This window comes from Triturus cristatus, chromosome 5_2 (genome assembly GCF_964204655.1).
Source record: "Triturus cristatus chromosome 5_2, aTriCri1.1, whole genome shotgun sequence".
In the NCBI taxonomy this organism is placed as follows: domain Eukaryota; kingdom Metazoa; phylum Chordata; class Amphibia; order Caudata; family Salamandridae; genus Triturus; species Triturus cristatus.
The window spans coordinates 1085562826-1085587269 of NC_140588.1; the positions used below are offsets into that span (position 1 = coordinate 1085562826).

The 24444-nt window shown below is 49.0% G+C and overlaps 1 protein-coding gene across 7 annotated transcripts in view; it reads right to left on the minus strand.

The window, feature by feature from the left end:
• The window catches only part of MED12 (mediator complex subunit 12), a 956599-nt gene that overhangs the window by 182971 nt on the left and 749184 nt on the right, over window positions 1-24444 (minus strand). For all 7 annotated transcript variants that reach the window (XM_085608424.1, XM_085608427.1, XM_085608421.1 and 4 more), the window contains one exon: window positions 21003-21202. In XM_085608424.1, the coding sequence (XP_085464550.1) occupies window positions 21003-21202 (200 nt within the window). The remainder of the gene's footprint in view (window positions 1-21002; window positions 21203-24444) is intronic.

Sequence of the window (24444 nt, forward strand, 5' to 3'; positions counted from 1 at the left end):
ACGAGGGAAAACATATTTATCGACGCAAACTCAGAAATACATATTCTTATTCCCTATTTAAAAGCAGGTCATTGGATGCCGTGCCCGCCATGTTTATGCCAGCTGGGGCGAGGGGAGGCAAAGGGGGTTGGAAAAAGTTTCCCAGGTGCTGGGAGAAAACTAGTTTTCTTCAAAAAGAGAGCAGCGCTTTGTGAGCTTGCCTTTGGGAAAAAAGTAATGTCACAAGCCTGTCAAGCAACTCTGAGCCATGGGCAACATAGCATCATTCTCCCAAGCGCACTCAAGCCATGCGGGCTGAAGCACTTTAAATGGGACAGGTCCCACAGGAAACTGATCATATGCGTTTTTATGTTCAAACTACTTCCCGACCATACACTCAAAGCTGTTCCTAACCGGGTTGGAGGCCCCCTAAATATGTTTGGCCCAGGGTCCCCTAAATCCTTAAGATGTTCCAGTTTGCTCACTATTTTTTTTTTAAATGTCTGGGGGAGGGGGGGGGGGGAGGGAGAACCACCCCGAACCCCCCTTAGGTTGTTCAGACTCGCTCGCTGCGGTGCACTCCCACACAGATTTTACGCCCTACCACTTTCAAATGCCACCAGCCGCCACTGAGTAGCAAAGCTCAGATCCCCAGCAGCATTGGAGAGGCACAGCGGGATGGCAACCCTCACACCTTCCGCCCTTGATGAGCTGTTAAAAGGGGCTTGAAGGTGACTGAGAGGGAGGGGCTGCAGCTGCAGGGGCATCTATTCAGATGCAAACAGCCCTGATTGCGTCATGTCTCTGCAATTTAGAGGGGCCTCACACATTCCCTTTCTGCCCAGGGCCCCAAACATCCTAGAACCGGCCCTGATTACACCGGGGCAGCACGTGGTTCTCTTCACAGAGCTTAATTATTGTCACTAAATTGTAAGCAAACCTCGGTTCTTCAAACATGCAGTCTATAATGTAATAAAATAAAGAAATGGCACAATGATTGTCCTCCATACTTTGTTAATCAGTTAAATCAGTTCTCTTGGGGTATCTCCTTTAAGTACTGTACATCACAGTGGGGAGGGGGGGGGGTGGCAAAACTAACATTTAGGAAAGAGAGCCTGTCTTCTCCTTGTCTTGTCCAGGAGGGGGTGAGGAGCCCTACGCCCCCCCCCCACCCCTGGAAGAGACCAAGATGATACTAGAATACTGCATGCCCACTCTTGTGCCCACCCTGGTGGATCCTGTTACCCCTCCTGTGATGGCTCCTGCCCCCCCACGCCCAGTGATGGCTCCTGTCCCCCCATGTGGTGGCTCCTGTCCCCCCCACCCACCCCCCCCCCGCCTGTGATGGCTCCTGTACCCCCTGTGGTGGGTCCCATCTCCGCCCTGGGTGGCTTCTGTCCCAGTCCTGGAATGGCTCCTGCAGCGAGGGTGAAGTTCTTGATGGGCCTCTTCTCAAAAAGGCTCAGCTCAAAATTAATATGAAAAGGTGAGTGAGTAAGTGAAGGGATGGGTGGATGACTGGATGAATTAGTGAAAGGGTGAAGGGATGAATGAAAGATTGAATAGATGGAGAATGAGAGAGGATGGATGGATTGATGAGTGAGTGGAAGGATGGATGAGAGAAAAGGTAAATAGCTGGATGTATGGGTGGAAGGGTAGCTGGATGGGTAAAAGGGTGGATGGATGAGTGAAAGGATGGATGAGTGAAAAGGTGGATGGTGAGAGGGTGGATGGATGAGTGAAATGATGGATGGATTGATGAATTGATAAGTGCAAGGGTGAATGGATGGACGGATGAGTGAAAGGGTGGATGTAAGGATGGATGAGTGAGTGAAAGGGAGGGTAGGTGGATAAAGGGATTAATAGATTAGTGAAGGAGGGAAAGGATAGATGGATGAGAGAAAGGATGGATGAGTGATAGGGTCAATGGATGGATTCATGAGTGGATGGATGGGTGGATGGATGGGTGGATGGATGGGTGGATGGATGGGTGGATGGATGGGTGGGTGGATGGACGGAAGGAAGGATGGCTAAGTGAAAGGGTCGATGGCAAGAGAAAGGGAGGATGGATGGATGAGTGACTGGGTGGATGGATGAGCAAGTGAAAGGATGGCTGGATGGGTGAAAGGGTAAATGGCTGGATGGATGGGTAGAAGAGTGGCTGGATGAGTGTACAGATGGATAGGGTGAAAGGGTGGGTGGATGGATGAGTGAAAGGATGGGTGAAGGGATGGATGAGTGAAATGATAGATGGAAGGATACATGATGAATAGGTTTGCAAATGGCTGAATATGTTTGGATATGGCTGGGCTTACTTATATACTATTGCGCGACCTCCTCTGATGTGTCTGTAAAACTTACCTATTTTTTTTTTTTTTTTTTTGAAATCTTTATTCGGTGATTAAAAAACACCATAAAAGCACATATATGTACATGGATAAAAAGTCATTAAACATTAATCAAGATCCTTATACAAAGTTAGTGCAAATAGAGATACCGACATACAGGATCATAAAAAATAGAAAATCCAAAGTCTTTCATTCCTCTCCCCTAGTCATCTTTAATCGGACCGCAACCTTAATAAAATTCATAATACAGCACAATGTTAGTGGATCAGAGGCTTTTTGCAAAAAGACTAATGCGTCCCTGGCACGTTCCTGTTGGGCTTTTTAAAAAATATTTACAAGAAATCTGCGCCTGGGCATAGAGAAATAGGGACAGAGCAAAACAAAATGAAGGGAATCCTGCGGAGACCTGTTGTCGCAGCCGCAGGGTCCCTTCTGCTCAATTGACGTGGTGAAACCTGCTGGTGAGGCCAACATAAAAGGAAGTAAATTCAGTCTAAAACGGCACATGAGAAATCTATCCTGTGCATTATGCACAAGATACAGATTAGGCTCCATACCCTCCACACTCTTTACCAGATTATGAGCCCTCACAGTCTTTTTAACACCTTCAGCCTCAGCTCTACATTGGGTTTTCCGCTCTAGGAAAATTTCCCCTACTCGTTTCTTGTGCTGGGCTGAAATTGATGTGGGGTTCGTGAAGAGGTTTCCAAAGCCTAAATCTTCAAGGGTGTTTCTTACATATTTAAGCCAGGGGATGCGCATACAATGGGTCCTATCTAAGCAGTCCAATAAAATTTCTCTGCTTAGATGCGCATCTGGATTAACCCATATTTTTAGCCAGGCCACAATTGGCCTAAGTTTTAACAGGTCATCCAAGTATGGTCTCCCTAGCTCCCTATGAGCTATGATTCCAGCGGTACTTGGTGGTGCCCTCAGGATAGATTTCAGATATTTGTTTTCTTCCTGTTGAATTCTAGTGGTGTTCACAAAGCCCCATACTTCTGCCCCATAGATTACTTTGGAGCATGATACGGAGCCATACAAGTTCATCACCTGTTCCGGGCTCCATCTACCTAGCCTCCTGCCATATCCAGCTATAGCCCCATTAGAGGCAATCATTTTGCTACAACGTTCCACCACTAAAGAGTTAAACTGCAAAGCACCATCAAAGGTTACTCCAAGATAAGAGAACGTTTTGACCTCCTCTAAAGTATGGGTGCCTATTGTATAAGTAAATTTAGAGGAAGGTTTTTTGCCGGCCAGGAGTACATATGATTTGCCCAGGTTGACAGATAGATGCAGTGTACTCATGAACCTAACAAACCCGTCTATCAGGATTTGTAAGCTTCGAGGTGTGCGTGCAAGCAGAACCGCGTCATCTGCGTAAAGCAGAACAGGAATATGCCGCGCCCCGACCCTTGGGGAATCTGCCTTTAACCCCAAGAGAAACTGCTCCAGGTTATTAATATAAAGGGAGAACAAAAAGGGGGCAAAAATGCAACCTTGTCTGACTCCACTCTTACAGGGAAAAGAGTCAGACAATCCTCCCTCCCTATTAAATCGAACCTTGGCCGTGGTGTCGCTGTGTAATTCCCTTAATATGGTAATTAAACCACTCTCAATCCCCATGCTTATCATCATATCCCACAGCTTTCCTCTATTGACGTGATCGAATGCTGCTGCCAGATCCATGAATCCCATATAAATGGGTTCATCACTGGCCAGAGTATATTTGGCAGTCAGCATGTAAAGGTTCAGGCATTGGTCACTGGTGGACCTCCCTGTCCTAAACCCGTATTGAGTGTCCGAGAAGATGTTATTCTCTTCGGACCACTCGGACAGTCTGTTGAGGATTGCCCTACCCAAAAGTTTAGCCGATACGTCAATCAGGGAAATGGGCCTGTAGCACTTGGGGTCATCCCTATTGCCCTTTTTGAAGATTGGCACGATGATCGCTTTAGACCAGGATGGTGGCAGGCCGCAAATGGTCGCAGTATTTATGACCCTGGTCATCAGCGGGGCCCATAGTTCTATATTACTAAGAAACAGGTCAGGGGGAAATCCATCCGGCCCCGGGGCTTTATTTTTAGTCAGACCCTCCATCCCTGCAGTAATCTCCTTAAGAGTGAATACTACTGAGGGAACCTGACTTGTGGTTACGGGTGACTCTACATGGATACCGGGCTCATGGTTATATAGACCCCTAAAGTGTGTGACCCACTGCTCCGGGAGGATGTTAATCCCTATCTCTGGGGAATCATTTTCTTGAAAGGTCGGTTTATTAATGATTCTCCAAAATCCCGCTAGATCCCTTCTTTCGCCTGCCTCTCTTAAGTCTGCCCAAGCTTCTGCCTGCAGGGCAAGTTTCCTCCTTTTGGTCTCTTTTTTATATTTTTCTCTGCACCCCTTGATTTTTTGAGGGTCCCTTGGTTTTAGCTTAAGGGAGCATTTCAACTCCCTCAGTGCCTTAGAGCAGTCTTTATCAAACCACCGGGGATTTACCAGATTACATGTGGGCGCACTGGTCCTAAGTAGGCCATCGACCAGGTTAGCAATCTGGTCAAATGCTTCCAGTACCCTTGGTCCCTGGACTTCTAGGTCTAGACAGTCGTTAATGGCTAGTCGGCCCTTGTCGCCCAAAGTTTTATAAAACTTTACCCCATCTATTTTGGACCATTTCAGTCTCCTACCTTGATCTGTGACCCTCTCCTCAATTGAGCGGTGGACTCTAGTTCCAGCACCCACCCTATACGAGAGCATCAAAACAAGGGGATTGTGGTCACTAAAACTGCTCCAATCTATCCCTACACTGATTATTTTGTTTATCAGAGATCTCGAGGCCAAAATATAATCTATAATAGATGAGCAACCCCTGCCCTTGAAAGTTGGTGGGAGTGAACCATCCGACTGTGGGTCTATCATATTAATGGTATGCTCTAGGTCGTACTTAAGCCGAAGCAACCTAAGAGCCAACCCAGTAGGCGTATGAGAAAAATGCGGACCCTTCTCCATTGGACATTGTGACCAGTCTGTGTTTACCTTGACCAGTGCCGGACAGAGGTGGCAATTAAAGTCTCCCACTAAAAGCAGCCCGTGCGGCGGCCCCTTATTTTGGAATGTTGTTTCTTGTCCCAGCCTATGGTCTAGTTCAGCTAGTAGCGGGATATGGTTGTTTACTATCTCAGTGTTATAGATGTTAAGAACAGAAAATCTTAACCCCTTTCCGAGGAACCGAACTACCTGAATCCCATGTGAGTTCCAATCTGGGGAGGACCAGGAGCCTGGGAGGTCTAAATCTACGTAGATGGACAAACCGCCCATTGCTCTCCCTGATCTGGATTTTCGGGCGGCGACAAAAAAACACTTGTACCCCTGTAGATGGTAATTATTCACCAAGGCCCATGTCTCCTGTACACATATAACTTGAAATTTTCTAATAAAATCAACCCATTCCTTGTTATTAAATTTGCCCGCTATGCCTGCTACATTCCAGGAGATGAATCTCACTCCCTCTCCCCTCCGTCTTGAACCCCCCTGGGGCCTTGATGGTATCTCCTGTAATGACCCTTGCGTAGCCAGCCCATGTCCCCCTCCTATACCTTCTATGGCTGTAGCGTTAGGTTCAGCAAACATGGAAATCCCCACACCACTCGGTAGAGTTTGCTGAGCCTGAGAGTTTTGCTCCTCCACCACCTTTACCAAAACGCCCTTATCCATGTGACCCTGGGGGACATTATCTGTTTGTCAATCCACCCCCTCTAGACCGTTCAGGCAAGTAAACCGGTTATAGGTGTGCAAGGGTGGTTCTGGTCGGCCAAATAATGGCCTAGGGTTGAAGGCCCAGTGTCTCCCCCTCCTGCCAACCCTCTCCCAGTTGTCATGAATTTGGGGCGGCTGCAATGGGACTGGAATAATGGGGAAAAAGAAAGATACACGAAAGGTTTGGATAGTGGATTCTCTGGATCTATTCTTCCCTTGGCATATGTAGGACACCGTTCCTGTGTCCCTAAAACTTACCAATATGCAGTCCCCTATAATAGATTTGTATGTTCTCCCCACCCATGGCACCCTTCTTACCATTATGATTTCGTTATTAAGGTGTGTCGGGAGGGGTCTATTTATGTTTAACCACTTAATTACCCTACTTTTCAGGGCACAAAAATCCTCAGTTTCACCTTCTTCGAGTGAGGGGACACCCGCCATGACTACAGTGAGATCATTAGTCTCTGGGGGTAGGTTAGGTCTGCGTGGTCTCAAGGGAAGCTTCATTAGGGGAGTCGGTGTGGTACTATCTACCGGCTGTGCCGGATGAACAGGGCCTGAAGGAGGAGTAGGCATGTTAGAGTTAAGGGGCTTAGTTGGTGCAGGCTTGGGCCTTAGGGGTTTTTGCGGGGCCGCCGCATTTGCGGCTTGTAGAGGGACTAAGTTTGCTGCACTATTTACAGGCTGTTGAGGGGCTATTGTGGCGGGGGTAGATTCTAGATGCCTTCCCTGATGACCAGCCGGGATTTTCAGACTACCTAGTGTGGCCTCCAGAATAGTTAGTCTGATCTCAATCTTTTTTATACTCTCGCTAATCGGTAGTAATAGAGACCTTAGCAAGAATTCCAGGTTTCCAAGCGGGAAAACAGAGAGGGGGACATTAGCGGTACTAGTTCCTATGTCTTTTATCAGGGCGGGAGCTAGATCCTCCCGGGCAATAGATTTGGGGTGTGATTCAGCCGGTGATTTCGCTGCTAATACGGGGGGTTTTGAAGACTTCCCAAAGTCCGAGTGAGAGATCTTGGATTTACTCCTTCCCTGGGCTCCCTTCGATTTCCTCCTACGTTTATTAGGAGGGGGCCCCGGTGCTCCTTGTGTAGTAACTGGCTTGGGTTTAGCTTTTCTAGCCTTAGAGGCCGGGTGGGGGTTGGGAGACTAAATCAATGGTCACCCTTGTAGGGCTTGGACTGGTAGCTGGGACTATACTCATGGCTGCCACTGGTGGAGTGTTTATACAATCCCTCAGCAGGAGTGGGACATCATCTATTAGGGACAACTCCTCCCTGGGCGTAGTGGATTGTTCTCCAAGGGGGGTGTTTTTCAAGTTATCTATTGAGCGTCTCCGTTCTGCCCTTAACCGGGACAGGTTGCACTCTTTGTCCCCCTCCCCCACCGCCCGGGAGAAATAATTCTCTAGGGTCCTATTTTTAACTCCTCCCGGCTTCAATGGGGTACTCTCCCTTGCCGGGGACGGCATAATGTGAGTGATGGATTATAATCGGCAAGGGGCTGTGACAGAAAATAGGACCAGGGGTCGAATGGACGATCCAAGAGAGTAGGCCCAGCCCGGCCTACTCCGGCCTCTGACAGCCACAGACGGTCCCGCCCTTGTCCCGGGCTTCTCCCGGGACGCTCCCGCGTGCGCTCCCGCGCAGCGGGAATAACAGATTGAAAAAATAGAGACTCTCGTTAGTGGGGGCGGGGCAGGCAGGGAGAGCGGCCCAGATGATTGTAATTAGGGCTGGCGGGGACTCCTGGGAGATGTAGTCCCGGTCCCGCAGCTCGCAGCCCTGCCCACGCGCACTCACACCCACTGCAGGCTCCGCTTTGGCAAGGAAACAACTCCAGGGGTCCAAAGGTCCAGGACAGCACACCCCTCGAAGCGGGACCCGCGAAGCGGGTTCCGCGAGGCGCTGCAAGGAAAGCAGCAGTCAGGGCAGCAGTTCTCCACACGCACCAACAGGTCAACTTACCTATTGTCCTGAAGTTTTGACCTGAATTTTGACCTCCTGCCCTGAATTTGTGTCTTGAATTTTGACCCTTTGTCCTGAATTTTTACACTGACCGTCCTGAATTTGCACCGATGCCAGTTGGTCACCCTAGGGTTATTTCTGATTTCAGTGACTAACTCGTCAGCCAGCCGTGGTAAGTAAAAGAGGGAAACAGTCCAGAGCTGTTATCTCCTAATACATTTAACGGAGAACTCGGAATTGTTGAGGGGGCATGGAGTTTTCATTCAACTTTTCTGATGGAATGAGTGTTTGCATGGTCAGCTTTGCCACAGTGACGAGAACGGCACATTCGTAACTTACTGGTGTTTTCAGAATTCAGTTCCGTAATGAGTTTCGTATTAACTTTTAATAACTGGTTTGCCATTTTTCATAACGAACGGTCATTCTTCACAGCCCCCGAGGATACGACGGTCTGGCAGAAACTGCGGCCTTAAAAAGAGACAACAGCTGCACTGCTGGTTCACAAACCACGGTCTTGAGTTTATCACATCAGTTACACGCATGTGATGCCACACGCCCTGGCACTGCTGTCGGGGAGGGAAAAACAACCGCGCTCAGGCTTCCGTGGCCCCCTCAAGGCGGTGTTATGTTATATGGTTTTTATATAGCGCCTATCACCGCCGGTCTCCAAGCGCTCAAAAAAAGGAACATAATATACTGTCACCCTTAAAACCCTCTACCATCTCTGATTAGGCCGTAAAAATTGCCTTTTTAAATAGGTACGTCTTGAGTTTTTTCCTGAAGGAAAGCAGCTGTGAATCTTCCTTCAGGCTGGCCGGTAGCTCATTCCAAAGTTGTGGAAGAATCACTGAAAGGGCACTGCCCCCTTTAGTTTTTAATTTAAATCTGGGTTGAGTCAGATTGGAGGCATGACCTAAGCGCAAGGTTCTGCCGGGAACATACTTCCTCAGGCGCTGCTTAATGTACTCTGTGGCTTTGCCAAAGAGAGCCTTATGGGCCACACAGAGACATTTGAACTGAACCCTGAACTTCACAGGCAGCCAGTGCAGCTTCCAGAGGAGTGGGGTTGCATGTGAGTTTCTCGGTAGGGAAAAAATCAATCTGGCTGCGTCGTTCTGCACTACCTGCAGCTTCCTCAGCAACTTCTGTGGCAAGTCGAGATACAGAGCGTTGCCATAATCTAGCCTCGAAATGACTGTGGCAGAGGCGATGGTTTGTAGGGTGGAGGCTGAAAGAATAGGGGACAGCTTGCGTAACTGCCTCATCACACCCGTGCAGGAGCCCACCACAGCCGAAACTTGAGGGGCCATGGTAAGATCCGCATCAATCTTTAGACCTAAACTCTTTACCACCGTACCAGGAGTGGGAGTATTACCTAATTCTGGGGGCCAATACAGATCACCCCACGGATTGGCCTGGTTGGTGAGCACCAGTACCTCCGTTTTCTCAGCATTCACCTTCAAGAGGTAGTTGGTCATCCAATTGACCGTGAATCTGAGCAAATTCCTCACTGATTCCTGAGCGTCCCTGGTTTCTTTCAGCTGCACCAGCAGGTGAGTATCATCAGCGTAATTAAAGATTTGCCGCTGCACCTGCTGCATCAACGTTAGCTTCGGCCCCGATTACTCTGTTGTTCCTGTTCTCAAAAAGAACAACAGTAATAATGCGTCTCGTGCAGGTCTCTCTATCGAGCTCAGTTCAGGGCAGCAAAGGACCAAGGTCCCCTCGTGTATCCAGAGAACCCTCGTGCAGAGCTCTGCAGCAATGCGGCAAAACTAGGATTAAACGGAGCGCCGCTCTAGCGCCACCGTCTGATGACTTGCAATACTGCACTTTCAGCAACCTTGAAGTTATCTGAGCACCTTCTTCCCAATCCATGTGTAGAGTCCCCGATTATTTGGAATACTGCCCGTCCTCTGGTGGTCCTGCTGGCATCATGCTGGGCATTACCACGTATTTAGAGCGGAAGTTCACACGAGGCATCAAGAGGCAGAGCCTCACCGCAGGCTGCTCTGCGTTTGTAAATACCATTTCACTGGTGATGCCACCGAGACCCGTCAACAGACAAATCAACACCACCCAGCACATTTACACTCCACACAATACCACTCAGCACTACAAAATGAAACTCCACATAATAACACTCAACTCACTGCCACATAATTACATACCACATAAAAACACACAATACCACATAACAATCCACAAAAACACTCTGTACCATGCCACATAATGTCATCCGCACATTTCCATTCCACACCACATAATTTGACAAAAAACCATATAATCCTATTCAACACAATTACATTATACGCCACATAACTCAATACACACCACATAATCACACATCATACCATAACATTCTACAAATCACTCTACTACATACCACTCCACAACACAAAATAATATTCCACATAATTATATCCCATAACACACAATCCCACTAAGCATACCTCCAATACACTCGAATACACAATAATTACTATCCACATCATTCAACTGCACACCCTGCCACACACCACTACACAAACCCACTTCACACCATACAATGCCACACCACACAATTCCACAACTAACAATTCCAAAACAACATAATTCCACTAGACACCACATACATCCACTACAGTCCATAACACACAGGTAAAAGATGTTGCATTTACGTCAATCAACTCTACACACATTTCCAATCCACACCACATGATTCAACACTAAACCACATAATACAACTCAACAAAACAATTGCACAACACACCTCATACATCCAAACCACACAATTCCACATCGTGCCACAAAATTCAACAGCACACCATGTAATTAAACTCCAAAACAAGCCACTCAACAACACAAAATACCACTGACATAATTACACTCCATAACACACAATCCCACTCCACATATTTCCATTACACTCATTACCATATAATTACTATTCACATATTTGCAGAACATGCCACATAATTCAACTACACAAATCCACTCCGCGCAACACAATTCCATTCCACACAATTACACAAGTAACTAATCCAATCCAACCCACATAATTCCACTACACACCACGCACATTCACTCCATAACACATAGGCTAAAAACATAGCTATTTACAATGCCAATAGCTCTCACTCGAACAAATGCGAGACTGACTGCGTTTCCATGCTCTCATCTCGCAATTCCACTGCAAGCCTCTACCTCCCTCACACTTCCTGTCTCCTCTCTGCATGCTCACACATACTACCTCCCTATACCTCCTCCCCCCATGGGTTCCTCTCACTCATTCCTCTCTCTCGTACTCTCTCACGCCTCTCTTGCGCTCTCTCACGCACTCTTCCTGCCTCTCTCATATGGTTCACTTCAGGTCTTCAAACAAAGTTTCTTTCTCCATGCTTTTTCAAGATTTCTATCCCTCAAACCCCCTCACTCCTTCTCTTCTTGGAATGTCTTTTGTGTACACAGAAGCTTCATCTTTATTAGTCTATGGCCTGCTCGCCCCTTCTTTCTCACCTCCTCACACACTCTTTCTGCTCCTCGGACTGGGGTACATTCACCACTCCATGCACAAACTACCTATTTCTTTATTTTTATATATATATATATATATATATTCACTTAAAAAAACCATAGGTTTCACACATGTTATAGTTAGCTGTACATTTCACTCGTAAAAAACCAATGAAATTCCACGTTATAGTTAGATCAGGTAACTATAACTTGCGCGCCCACAATAAACTGCTGATGACGTCACATAGTACATCACTCATGACATGGTCAGTGACATCACTCATGACATCAATGATGACATCTGAAATTACACATTGTGGATTGCGGTCGCGCAAGTTATAGTTACCTGATCTAACTATAACGTGGAATTTCATTGGTTTTTTACGAGTGAAATGTACAGCTAACTATAACATGTGTGAAACCTATGGTTTTTTAAGTGAATTTGCAAGGTTTTGTAAATGATAATTCCTAACTATAACGTGTGTGAAACCTATGGTTTTTTCAGTGAATTTGTACGGTTTTTTAAATGCTAAGTTATGTATTTTTTTTTTTCTGGTTTTTCACTATGCGCACACCCTGCGCGCACGGTGCGCTTCGCACACGGTGCGTGCGCTGTGGGCGCTCGGTGCGCTTCGCGCACCGAGCGCCACGTTGCGCAGTCCATGCCGTGCGCACCTCGCCTTTTTTTACGCAGTAACATTTGTTTTTTTCTCCCTTGTGGGTCCTTTAATTTATTTAATATATGTGATTGTTACTTCTTTATTTTTTTTTTTTTTTTTTTTTTTGCCGTGCGCGTACGGTAAGCTTACCGTAAGCGTACCCCGCGATTTTTTTTAAAAATTATTAAATTTATTTTTCGTACTTTTGGGTCCTTCTTGGACCCCCTGACAAACACTAGGGGGTCCGCAACTCTCTTCGTTGCCCCCGTTTCACGTTCCCCACCTTTGTTTCTCAGTGCGAGAGACAGAAAATGGCGGCCGACACTTCCTGATTTCGACCGATTCGAATGTTTACAGTCATGTAACCACCAATCAGAATTGAGCTCGCGCACGGCACCGTACGCGTACGGTAAGCTTACGGTAAGCGCATGGAGCGCGCTTACAGATATATATATTGATTTAAATGCTATTTTATCAGGACCTACTAAACAGATTTACACCAGACCTACAAAAGGCACATCCTTGACCTGAGGACTACCTCTCTGCCAAATTTCAAGTAATTCTGTTCAGCCGTTCGGGCTGTAGCTGTGTCTAAAGGTCCTATGGAAAAATGCATGGGGAAAACGCGTTTTGGGACCCCCCTTTTTTCTCAGCCCCCGCTTGACGAATCCCCCCCGAGACTTTCAGGGTAGGAGCGGAGCGTAGCGCCCCATTAGTTTTGAAAATTTTGCGAGGATTCGTCGACCGGCGCCAAAGTTATTCCAAATAGAATGTTGCGGATTTCCTATGGAAACCGGGTCCTAACTATAACTATCTACTGGCGACCGCCAGTAGAATATGAATATATATATATATATATATATATATATATATATATATATATATATATATATATATATATATATATATATATATATATATATATATATATATATATATATATATATATATATATATATATATATATATATATATAGTGTAGCTCTCACCCCTATCTAGTCATAATTGCCACATAATTGCACTACACAAATACACTACACACCACCCCTAACACAATTCCACAACTAAGAATTCAAATTCAACCCACATAATGCCACTCCACACCACATACATCTACTTCACTTCAAACAAAAACACATGGGTTAAAGCCACTGATATTTACAACACCAATAGTTCAAATTGTCGCAAATGCGAGACCTCTTGCATTGCAAAAGTCTGTTTTTAGAATATCCCAGGCTGGATGAGGGAATCTTTTCTGCAGTGCTTCAACACGTCAATAGGTGGCGCCATATGGCTCTGCGATGGCTCCCTGCTGCGCCAGCGGACTATAAGCGTCACTCGTGGGTGCTGACGTCAGTTTATCTTTCTCCCCTTGAACCCTCAAGTGCCACAAAAAATTTCAAGTGAAGACAGTTTGCCAAGAATCTACCTGCAGCCTTTTCATGACGCTCAGAGTCCGCGCCACAGACCAGGGAGGTGGGGGACCGTGAAGAACCCTCAGTGGTTAGACCTTGTGCCCACCACAAAGAGCATTATCAAAGGTAAGATGCAGATGTGCCACCCTAGGAATGGATGCCACGCTGGACCTCCCGAATGCGGAGGGTCTGGACATGGAGCACTGGAGCAGGGCAGAACGGGCCACACTGCAAACCTGGCTGCTGAGTGAGCATGTGCACCAGCACCCACATAGGAACCTGATGGATTCCCAGAATGAACAGCTCCTCTGCCACCGTGCAGCTTGAACCCCGGTCGGTGGAATGAGCCCGCAGGCATGCAGAGGAGTCTCCTACTGGGCAGTGCGCAGCACTTTTAAATGCAAAGGGCCAGTCATCTTCACGAGTTCCTTTTCTGCACCGTCTTCGCTTTCTTTGCTAAAACGAATCCTACAAAGAGCGGATCATTCGCACTACAGTCCTTAGTGTCGTCAATGTGAAGGGTTCAGTGCCCTGCAAAGGGGCCCGGTGCCCTGCAAAGGGGCTCGGTGGGGGCTCAGTGCCCTGGAAAGGGGCTCAGTGCCCCGCAAATATGGGCTCAGTGCCCCGCAAATATGGGCTCAGTGCCCCGCAAATATGGGCTCAGTGCCCCGCAAATATGGGCTCAGTGCCCTGGAAAGGGGCTCAGTGCCCTGGGAAGGGGCTCAGTGCCCTGGGAAGGTCGGCTGAGGACGTCTCTCTTCCTCCTGCGAGAAGAGGAAAATGTTGGCAGAGAGATGGATTGGTAACCATGGAAAGACATCACAACTCTGGGCAAGAAAGCAGCCCGAGTCCTCAGCACCAACATGTCCGGAAATAAGGTGGAGCAGAGCAGAGAGTGCCAGTTCATGTGTGTGATGGTTCATGTGTGTGATGGTTCATGTGTGTGATGGTTCATGTGTGTGATGGTTCATGTGTGCGAGGGTTCATGTGTGCGAGGGTTCATGTGTGCGAGGGTTCATCCGTGCGAGGGTTCATCCGTGCGAGGGTTCATCCGTGCGAGGGTTCATCCGTGCGAGGGTTCATCCGTGCGAGGGTTCATCCGTGCGAGGGTTCATCCGTGCGAGGGTTCATCCGTGCGAGGGTTCATCCGTGCGAGGATTCATCCGTGCGAGGATTCATCCGTGCGAGGATTCATCCGTGCGAGGATTCATCCGTGCGATGCGCAGAAGGGAGGGCTCTTAGGAAGAGTTTAGAGGGCTATGGACGCAGTGAGCTGCCGTGAACTGGTTCAAACCCCGCTCACCTAAGGAATGTCCACTCACTGTCCAAGTCCCACTGCGGCATGACGAATGGTTTGGATGTTGGGGGTAAGTAAGAGCTCGGATAAAATGCATCCGAACAGGCGATTTATATAGAGCTTGGTGATTAAGTAAACAAAAAGGCCAAAAGGGGCAACAGATAACTCTTAAATGTGCCCTTTGCTGGGACAATGAACGATCCAACAGCACATCCTGATGTTTGACCCGCAGAGGGTCAGCATGACGAGCACCACCCCAGGCAAAAACCGCTCCTAAAGCCTGGCATGAACGGGCACTCTTGAAGGGCGTCTGACTGCGGGCATAACCTCAACTATTGCGGCCTGCCAGACTGAACGCATTGAACTGGAATGCACTGGGAAGTAAGGGGCAGGACTGTGAAGAAATGGGGTGTATTATATGTTGTGGTTGTGCGACCTCAGCGAGTAATACACCCATTACCCCTTTAGGACCCTTAGGTTTCCTCTGTCAAACCCTCAGTTCACCCTGGGTAGCTGTGACTGAGCAGCAAGGCATACACAGACGATCAAGTGTAAAGCATTTAAACAGAACCAAAACAATTGAAGACATCAACACGACGCTCAAGAAACCCAACACCAATTAATAAAAACAGACTGTATTTTTTTAAAGAATTTAGACACTAGAACAAAAAAGATCCACCAGAGGGTTTCAGAAATATAGATTTTACAAGCAATATAAAATCAAAGCAATTTCACTCAACCATGAACAAGTCTTGGCAAAGGCAACAAATTGGACGCTTAGAAACTTTTTCAAAGGAAAGTTGGATAAGTGTCAATACGGTAAGTTAGAATTACATGGGGAGAACAACTCCGGCAGGGAAGGGGACCAGCAAGGTCCTCACGAATAATGACCTTCCCAGAAGCAGCAGTCCTTCAGCAGCTGCAGGCACTTAATCAGTGTTGCAACAGATTCCTTTCGAGTGGTCCTGATTAGGCCTGGGCTAAAATTTCGTTCCGTTCGCGGAAATTGCGATAATTTGACATTTTCGCGTTCCGCGGAAAGCATGAAAATGTCAAAATTTCCGCATTCCGCAGCTTGGCGATAATTTGTTTCTTGCTCGCGCTGTAAAATAATATATTCTCGCGCGCGCGATCGCCTTACCTGATTCCTTGCGTTCGCCGACAAGTTTTCTTGATCCGGTCGCGTTCTCCATGAGAAGATGTATTGTTTTTAGCCATTTGCGCTGTCTCGCGACAGTTCGCGCCCGCAGTGACGTCATGCGTTGCGCGATCACGTCTTTCTTCTCGCGATCATGCACCGCGAGACAACTGAAAACAAGATGGCCGCGCCCGCGAGCAACCACATGGGTAAGTTGGCGAGCCGCAATCATGCAGAAAATCTCGCGAACATGCGGGAAAAAAACTTCCGCATCTTCGCGATATTTCCGCGTGTTTGCGATAATTTTTAACATTTTCGCGATAATTTGCGAAAGTGGATTTCGCAAATTCCGCCCACCCCTAGTCCTGATGAAAGAGGTGAAGGATGCAAAAGATGCTCAAAGGATTCAGTGGATGCAATGTGGTCAGGGAGGGCAGTGTTCCATGCAGGGATTTCTTGATCCACAAAGATGATGAGGGAGTCCTGGTTGCAGGGTCGACATCCCACAAAGTCCTTTCTTGTCTGGTCCAAGTCCAGTCGCCCACTGCTACAGTCACAGTCCAATCCTTCCTGGGTCGATAACTTGCTCACTAGGATCCCAGCACTCTGACAGCACAACCAGGTTCAGCGAACTCCGTGCAACTCTGTGCATCAGGTCTTGGTCCTTGGTACTGCACGGTAGCAGTGGTAGACGTTGGGCTACCAACTTGCCCCCGAAGGTTTCTTCAGCTGTTGTGTCCCAGTGCTGCAACCAGGAAGTCAGCCAGCTGGCCCTTAGAGTCTCTCAGCATGACTGGGCTCTGGGAACACCTTCTCCCCGAGCAGGACACAAAAGACAGTTCCTCTCTTCGCTAGCCACCAGATGCAACAGGCACAGTCTTCAGTGCAGCCTCTCTTTGCTGGTCCCTCAGTGCAGGAGGGCAGTCCATCTTACAAGTCGGTTGAGATCTGGGTTCTGGGTGCCAGGGGTACCCTATTTATCTTCAGAAAATGCCCTCAGGTAGGATGCGGTTGGCAGCCAATGGGCTACCAGGTTCCCTCCCTGCTGCTGACTACTTTCTTGGAAGTGTGGAATCTGGCTATCCCAGGATGTACCATTCTGCTCACTCTCAACATGGGGAGAACCATCTCTCAACACTTGGAGCTCCCCAGCCCACCCCCAAAGGTGTGGCTACCAAGAGGCTACACGCCCCTGGCAAAAGACGGTTTGCAAGTGGCTTCTCCTCTCCTGTCTCTAGTGCCAGCCTGTCTGCCTACACAGTGGAGCTCTCCACTCGTAAGTGTTACTCATTTACCCTTCCGAAACCTTTTTTCCCTTGGAAGCTTGCCTTTGGAGCGAACACCTGTGTCGCTTCAGAAGTAGGGAGGTAACAGCTCTCTCCCATGCAGGGGAGTCGTTAGTACGTTTCGCCAGGAGGGCAGAAAGCTGTCTGCAGGACAAGCCCCGTGTATATCAGTACACAGGAACTGGAAACATTGGGCAACCAAAGTGGCAACTCAAAGTTGCATTTTGCCCACCAGTGACATTAAATTTGATTTAACCATTACATTGGATGTAATGCACAGATTCTTTTGATTCCAAACAGCACCAACCTTAGTAGTCCCATTCAGAAGCTAGCAGTGATGGGCTGCCCGCCTGTAACTCGTTACCTGCCAATGTGGCTACAAGCCTTTCCACAGGAAAAACAACAATTTAATGTTCTTACTGCTGGGACATGTAAACACATTCCACTTTTTAAAAACACTTTTTTTATTGACATTTCCAAAACAGAGAAACAATCATCGGCATGGACTATGATGAGAATCAGTCCATTTACTTGCGCATACTCATTCAACATCTGATAAAATAATACATTAACACGACAGTAACATTGCATCCCTTTCTGCACTCGAGCTTTATCGTGGATAGTCAAATTGCTCAGCATTCTACAATTTATCCCCTTTAATCCTTCAGTCACTCACTTCTAAATCTGAATTTTCTTTCGGGGGTTCGCATATGTTCCCTCGATAGGTGTTCCATCCTCCCCATATCTGAGTCCATTTTTCTTCTGGGACATCTGGACCCTCGTTGAAGATGTCCTCTGGTTCCGGAGCTGATCTCTGCACCATGATGTGTCGTCAAGCCCGACGATCTCGAATAGTCTTTTTTGATCGAAAAGAGGCGCAGGCTGGGCAGCTGGCCTCGTCGTGTTCTGGCGAGAGGCAAAGGTTGCAGACCTTTTGATGGTCACTGTGTGGAAATTTTCCTCCACACTGGGGGCATTTTTGGAACGGCCTCCTTTCCATGAGCCGTAGGCCATACGGTAGGCCATACGGTGTCGATAGGCCCAACGGCCCGCGTCGACGACTGGAATCAAAGCGGCGAAAGGCACATCGAAGATTTTGATATCGAAGTCAATCAGAAGAATTTGATGAAGTTGTGCGCATCGAGAAAGTTTGAAAAGTAAGTTTCGAACCGGAGCGCAAAAGTTGCATCCAAACCCAATAGCGGACAAAAACAATCTGAGGATGGAGTCGATGCCCATGCACACTTTCGTCCAAGGGAGGAGTCACCTATCTTGTGACTACATGACTTCTTCCAAGACAACAACAAGGTGCAAGCATCCGAGCCCAACACCAGATGGTGATCTAATGCTAAGTGTGTGATCTGCAGCTTATATGCCTCGAACTTACAGTTTTATAAAGAATTCTGGGACCACGCTTGCTGGCAGTGTCATTCAATGTCCATAAATATCTATGAAAATTTCACAACGATGGATACGTTTTCTACTAATTTCAAATGCTTGGAAATCCTCTAGTAGATTAAACAAGCATTTGCAATGCAATAGGTCTCGCATTTACGCGAGACATATTGCATTGCAAATAGTAGGCATCACGGACAATGGGAGGGCGGGCAACGGGAGAATAAACGGGCAACGGGAGGGAGAGCGGGCGACGGGGGGAAGTGGGGGTGAGAAGGCACGGACAACGGGAGGGAGGAGAAGGCATGACAACGGGAGGGAGGGGGAGTATAGAAGGCACCAAAGCATATTGTGCCTGCAGTAGGATAACCTCATTCAAGAAAATAGTGCCTACAGTCTAAATAACACTATCGTGTAACAACTGAAGTAAAGTGGCATGTTACCATGGGAGGTGAAAAATGAAGAGGAGGCGGTACGAAGAAGGGACTAACAAGCCTATTGACGAATTAAAATACAGCATTTAGAATGGACAATGACACAAGCCAATGGCAAATAAGGGCGGAGAGTGGGCAAGGCTTCTATTTCCTACTACTCTACAATAAGTCTCGCGGAGCAGAGTATGCACGCTGGCTCTAGGCTCGACCAATAAATTAAGCATACAGATCGTGCCCACTATACACTGGTTGTAGAAACACCCTGTTCAACTTCTGATGGGTTTACAGTGAAGAGAGCACGCCTACGCTGTCATTAGGGGCCTTCTTTGGACGCCAGTAGCCATGTGAATCGAGGCTCTGGTACCTTTACCCGTCAGCGCTAGAGAGAATGGCTGAACTACCTCTGTCCTAGAAATCATGTTTTTCTGCTTCCTACACACTCCTCTGTCAAATCTCTACTGCTACAGACCGCTAGCCCCATACAGCCCTCAGGGATAGCTGCTGCTTCCAAGTCAGATCATCACAGCTCTCAATTTCAGTTCCTCTGTGTCACCATAACATACAGAACCAATGTTGCTACAAGAAGAGGTTTAAAACCGATTTTTCTTCAGTAACCACCTACCCCTCGCTCCATCTTCTTACCACATGGCAGCGTGAAGAGGCCTATGTGGCCCTTTATACAACCGCAAAATCTACAACTCCAAAACAGAGCTATGCTTTTAGGGGACTGCTGGTGTGGTAGGTTTGCAGGGCACTGCAGTGGAATTATTGTTCTGCAGCGGGGAGTCGTAAACTAGTGGTAGGACACCGGACAATTCGGTACTTCAGGAAAGGTCAGGGATGCAAGGGTAAAGGAAGCTTTTTATTTTAGATGGTTCCGAAGATCATAGAAACATGTACTTTGAGGCGGCGGGCTGTGGAACATAATCATGCATTTAGATGGGTGGGTACAAGGATCCAGTGGGAATGCTAGTACAGTCATCTGATCCTTCTATAAAATCATAGCAGGCAGCTTGGCTTACAAAAGCAGTAGGATGTGCATTACCTATCCTGGGAGCGTTGGCGTTCACGTAGATGGAGAATCGGCTGAGTGGAGGGCTCTACCATATAGATAGAGTTGGTCACCTCCCAACATTGGGAAATGAGATTAGCCGGCATTCACAGTGAAATACATATACAAGTTGAAATGCTTCTGGAATTAAGAGAGAAGTGACTCATGGGCACACACAGTACATGCCTAAGAACCGGACAGCCAGAGTCAGTACAGCAGGCCCAAAGAAGAAACAGCTGGTTTAGGTCTGTAAAACCCACGCTGCCAATGGCTCATCTTCATCCATCTGAGCAATCGGCTTCTTTTGGGAACACTGATTTTCACATGGTTAATCCTCTCCTAAAAGAATCTAGCGATGTGAGCAGAATTATAGCCGTGTGATGAAGAGGCCATGTTCTATACTAGGACAGCCAAGGTTTCAGCAGAGTGAGCTCACATGGAAGTACGACAAACTCACCAAAACAAACTTGTCCTTGAGGGGTGCTCTGGGCAGAGTGTAATATACATTCACATTTGGTAGTCTGAAGGCACGGTAAGTGATTTGCCAGTGCTGTGGTTGTGAAAGCCCATTTCTTGCGGTGATGGAGTTACTGCAGGTGTGGTGTTCTCAGAGGATGGACTCCAGCTATGTGACTCAACTAAGGGATTAAACTGAGGCTCATGTAAAGCAACAGAGAGACTCAACAGTGGCAGAGGCATCAGAGTAGTGAACACCACCCATCCCTCCTCCCACACACTGTCCTGATATCATAAGCAGAGGCGCATCTTACCAGCTTAGCCTGCAGCTGCTGGCGCAGTATATTCGGCACAGGAGCCTGCTGCCTGTAGACTGGTGGCTTGTACGCGGTTTCAAGGCCCATCATGCCACCCATCCCAGAAGGCAGCACTCCAGTATAGGGTGGCCGAGTCGGCACCATCTTCCCTGGTGGCATCCGAACTGGTCTGTAAGTGGTATCCAGGCGAGGACCCCCTGCAGTTAGAAGAAAAGTCAGAGAGGGACAAGATCAACCCAAATCAAGAGAGCGAAACAACAAAGCCACTCAGCTCTTAAAGAGGACAGAAAAATACAGCAAACATCTTGCTTCCCTTATTTAGAGTGGGATGAAATCTGTGACTGCCATTTAATGTCAAAAACACAACTCCCCACTGAGGAGTATTACCCTAGAATCATAGTGTAGGAAAGTGGACTATCCTTTGAGGACAAACATCCACCTCAGGGATAAGGGTACTACCTGCTTGAGGGTGAGTGGGAGTGACTGCTGCCTTGACAGGAGAGTGAGAGGGAGTGACTGCTGCCTTGACAGGAGAGTGAGAGGGAGTGACTGCTGCCTTGACAAGAGAGGGAGTGGGAGTGACTGCTGCCTTGACAGGAGTGGGAGTGACTGCTGCCTTGACAGGAGAGGGAGTGGGAGTGACTGCTGCCTTGACAGGAGAGGGAGTGGGAGTGACTGCTGCCTTGACAGGAGTGGGAGTAACTGCTGCCTTGATGTGAGAGGGAGTGGGAGTGACTGCTGCCTTGACGTGAGAGGGAGTGGGAGTGACTGCTGCCTTGACGTGAGAGGGAGTGACTGCTGCCTTGACGGGAGTGGGAGTGACTGCTGCCTTGACGGGAGTGGGAGTGACTGCTGCCTTGACAGGAGAGGGAGTGGGAGTGACTGCTGCCTTGACAAGAGAGTGAGTGGGAGTGACTGCTGCCTTGACAGGAGAGGGAGTGGGAGTGACTGCTGCCTTGACAGGAGTGGGAGTAACTGCTGCCTTGATGTGAGAGGGAGTTGGAGTGACTGCTGCCTTGACGTGAGAGGGAGTGGGAGTGACTGCTGCCTTGACGTGAGAGTGAGAGGGAGTGACTGCTGCCTTGACGTGAGAGGGAGTGGGAGTGACTGCTGCCTTGACGGGAGTGGGAGTGACTGCTGCCTTGACAGGAGAGGGAGTGGGAGTGACTGCTGCCTTGACAGGAGAGGGAGTGGGAGTGACTGCTGCCTTGACGTGAGAGGGAGTGGGAGTGACTGCTGCCTTGACAGGAGAGTGAGTGGGAGTGACTGCTGGCTTGACAGGAGAGTGAGTGGGAGTGACTGCTGCCTTGACGGGAGTGGGAGTGACTGCTGCCTTGACGGGAGTGGGAGTGACTGCTGCCTTGACGGGAGTGGGAGTGACTGCTGCCTTGACGGGAGTGGGAGTGACTGCTGCCTTGACGGGAGTGGGAGTGACTGCTGCCTTGACGGGAGTGGGAGTGACTGCTGCCTTGACAGGAGTGGGAGTGACTGCTGCCTTGACAGGAGAGGGAGTGGGAGTGACTGCTGCCTTGACAGGAGAGGGAGTGGGAGTGACTGCTGCCTTGACAGGAGAGGGAGAGGGAGTGACTGCTGCCTTGACAGGAGAGGGAGAGGGAGTGACTGCTGCCTTGACAGGAGAGGGAGAGGGAGTGACTGCTGCCTTGACGTGAGAGGGAGTGGGAGTGACTGCTGCCTTGACAGGAGAGTGAGTGGGAGTGACTGCTGCCTTGACAGGAGAGTGAGTGGGAGTGACTGCTGCCTTGACGGGAGTGGGAGTGACTGCTGCCTTGACGGGAGTGGGAGTGACTGCTGCCTTGACGGGAGTGGGAGTGACTGCTGCCTTGACGGGAGTGGGAGTGACTGCTGCCTTGACGGGAGTGGGAGTGACTGCTGCCTTGACAGGAGTGGGAGTGACTGCTGCCTTGACAGGAGTGGGAGTGACTGCTGCCTTGACAGGAGAGGGAGTGGGAGTGACTGCTGCCTTGACAGGAGAGGGAGTGGGAGTGACTGCTGCCTTGACAGGAGAGGGAGAGGGAGTGACTGCTGCCTTGACAGGAGAGGGAGAGGGAGTGACTGCTGCCTTGACAGGAGAGGGAGAGGGAGTGACTGCTGCCTTGACGGGAGAGGGAGTGACTGCTGCCTTGACGGGAGAGGGAGTGACTGCTGCCTTGACGGGAGAGGGAGTGACTGCTGCCTTGACAGGAGAGGGAGTGACTGCTGCCTTGACGTGAGAGGGAGTGACTGCTGCCTTGACAGGAGAGTGAGAGGGAGTGACTGCTGCCTTGACAGGAGTGAGAGGGAGTGACTGCTGCCTTGACAGGAGAGTGAGTGGGAGTGACTGCTGCCTTGACAGGAGAGTGAGAGAGTGGGAGTGACTGCTGCCTTGATAGAAGAGGGAGTGACTGCTGCCTTGACGTGAGTGGGAGTGACTGCTGCCTTGACAGGAGTGGGAGTGACTGCTGCCTTGACAGGAGAGTGAGGGGGAGTGACTGCTGCCTTGACAGGAGAGTGAGGGGGAGTGACTGCTGCCTTGACAGGAGAGTGAGAGGGAGTGACTGCTGCCTTGACAGGAGAGTGAGGGAGTGACTGCTGCCTTGACAGAAGAGTGAGAGGGAGTGACTGCTGCCTTGACAGGAGAGTGAGAGGGAGTGACTGCTGCCTTGACATGAGTGAGTGGGAGTGACTGCTGCCTTGACATGAGAGTGAGTGGGAGTGACTGCTGCCTTGACGTGAGTGGGAGTGACTGCTGCCTTGACAGGAGAGTGAGTGGGAGTGACTGCTGCCTTGACAGAAGAGTGAGAGGGAGTGACTGCTGCCTTGACAGGAGAGTGAGAGGGAGTGACTGCTGCCTTGACAGGAGAGTGAGAGGGAGTGACTGCTGCCTTGACAGGAGAGGGAGTGGGAGTGACTGCTGCCTTGACAGGAGAGGGAGTGGGAGTGACTGCTGCCTTGACAGGAGAGGGAGTGGGAGTGACTGCTGCCTTGACAGGAGAGGGAGTGGGAGTGACTGCTGCCTTGACAGGAGAGGGAGTGGGAGTGACTGCTGCCTTGACAGGAGAGTGAGTGGGAGTGACTGCTGCCTTGACAGGAGAGGGAGTGACTGCTGCCTTGACAGGAGAGGGAGTGACTGCTGCCTTGACGGGAGAGGGAGTGACTGCTGCCTTGACGGGAGAGGGAGTGACTGCTGCCTTGACAGGAGAGGGAGTGACTGCTGCCTTGACAGGAGAGGGAGTGACTGCTGCCTTGACAGGAGAGTGAGAGGGAGTGACTGCTGCCTTGACAGGAGAGTGAGAGGGAGTGACTGCTGCCTTGACAGGAGTGAGAGGGAGTGACTGCTGCCTTGACAGGAGAGTGAGTGGGAGTGACTGCTGCCTTGACAGGAGAGTGAGAGAGTGGGAGTGACTGCTGCCTTGATAGGAGAGGGAGTGACTGCTGCCTT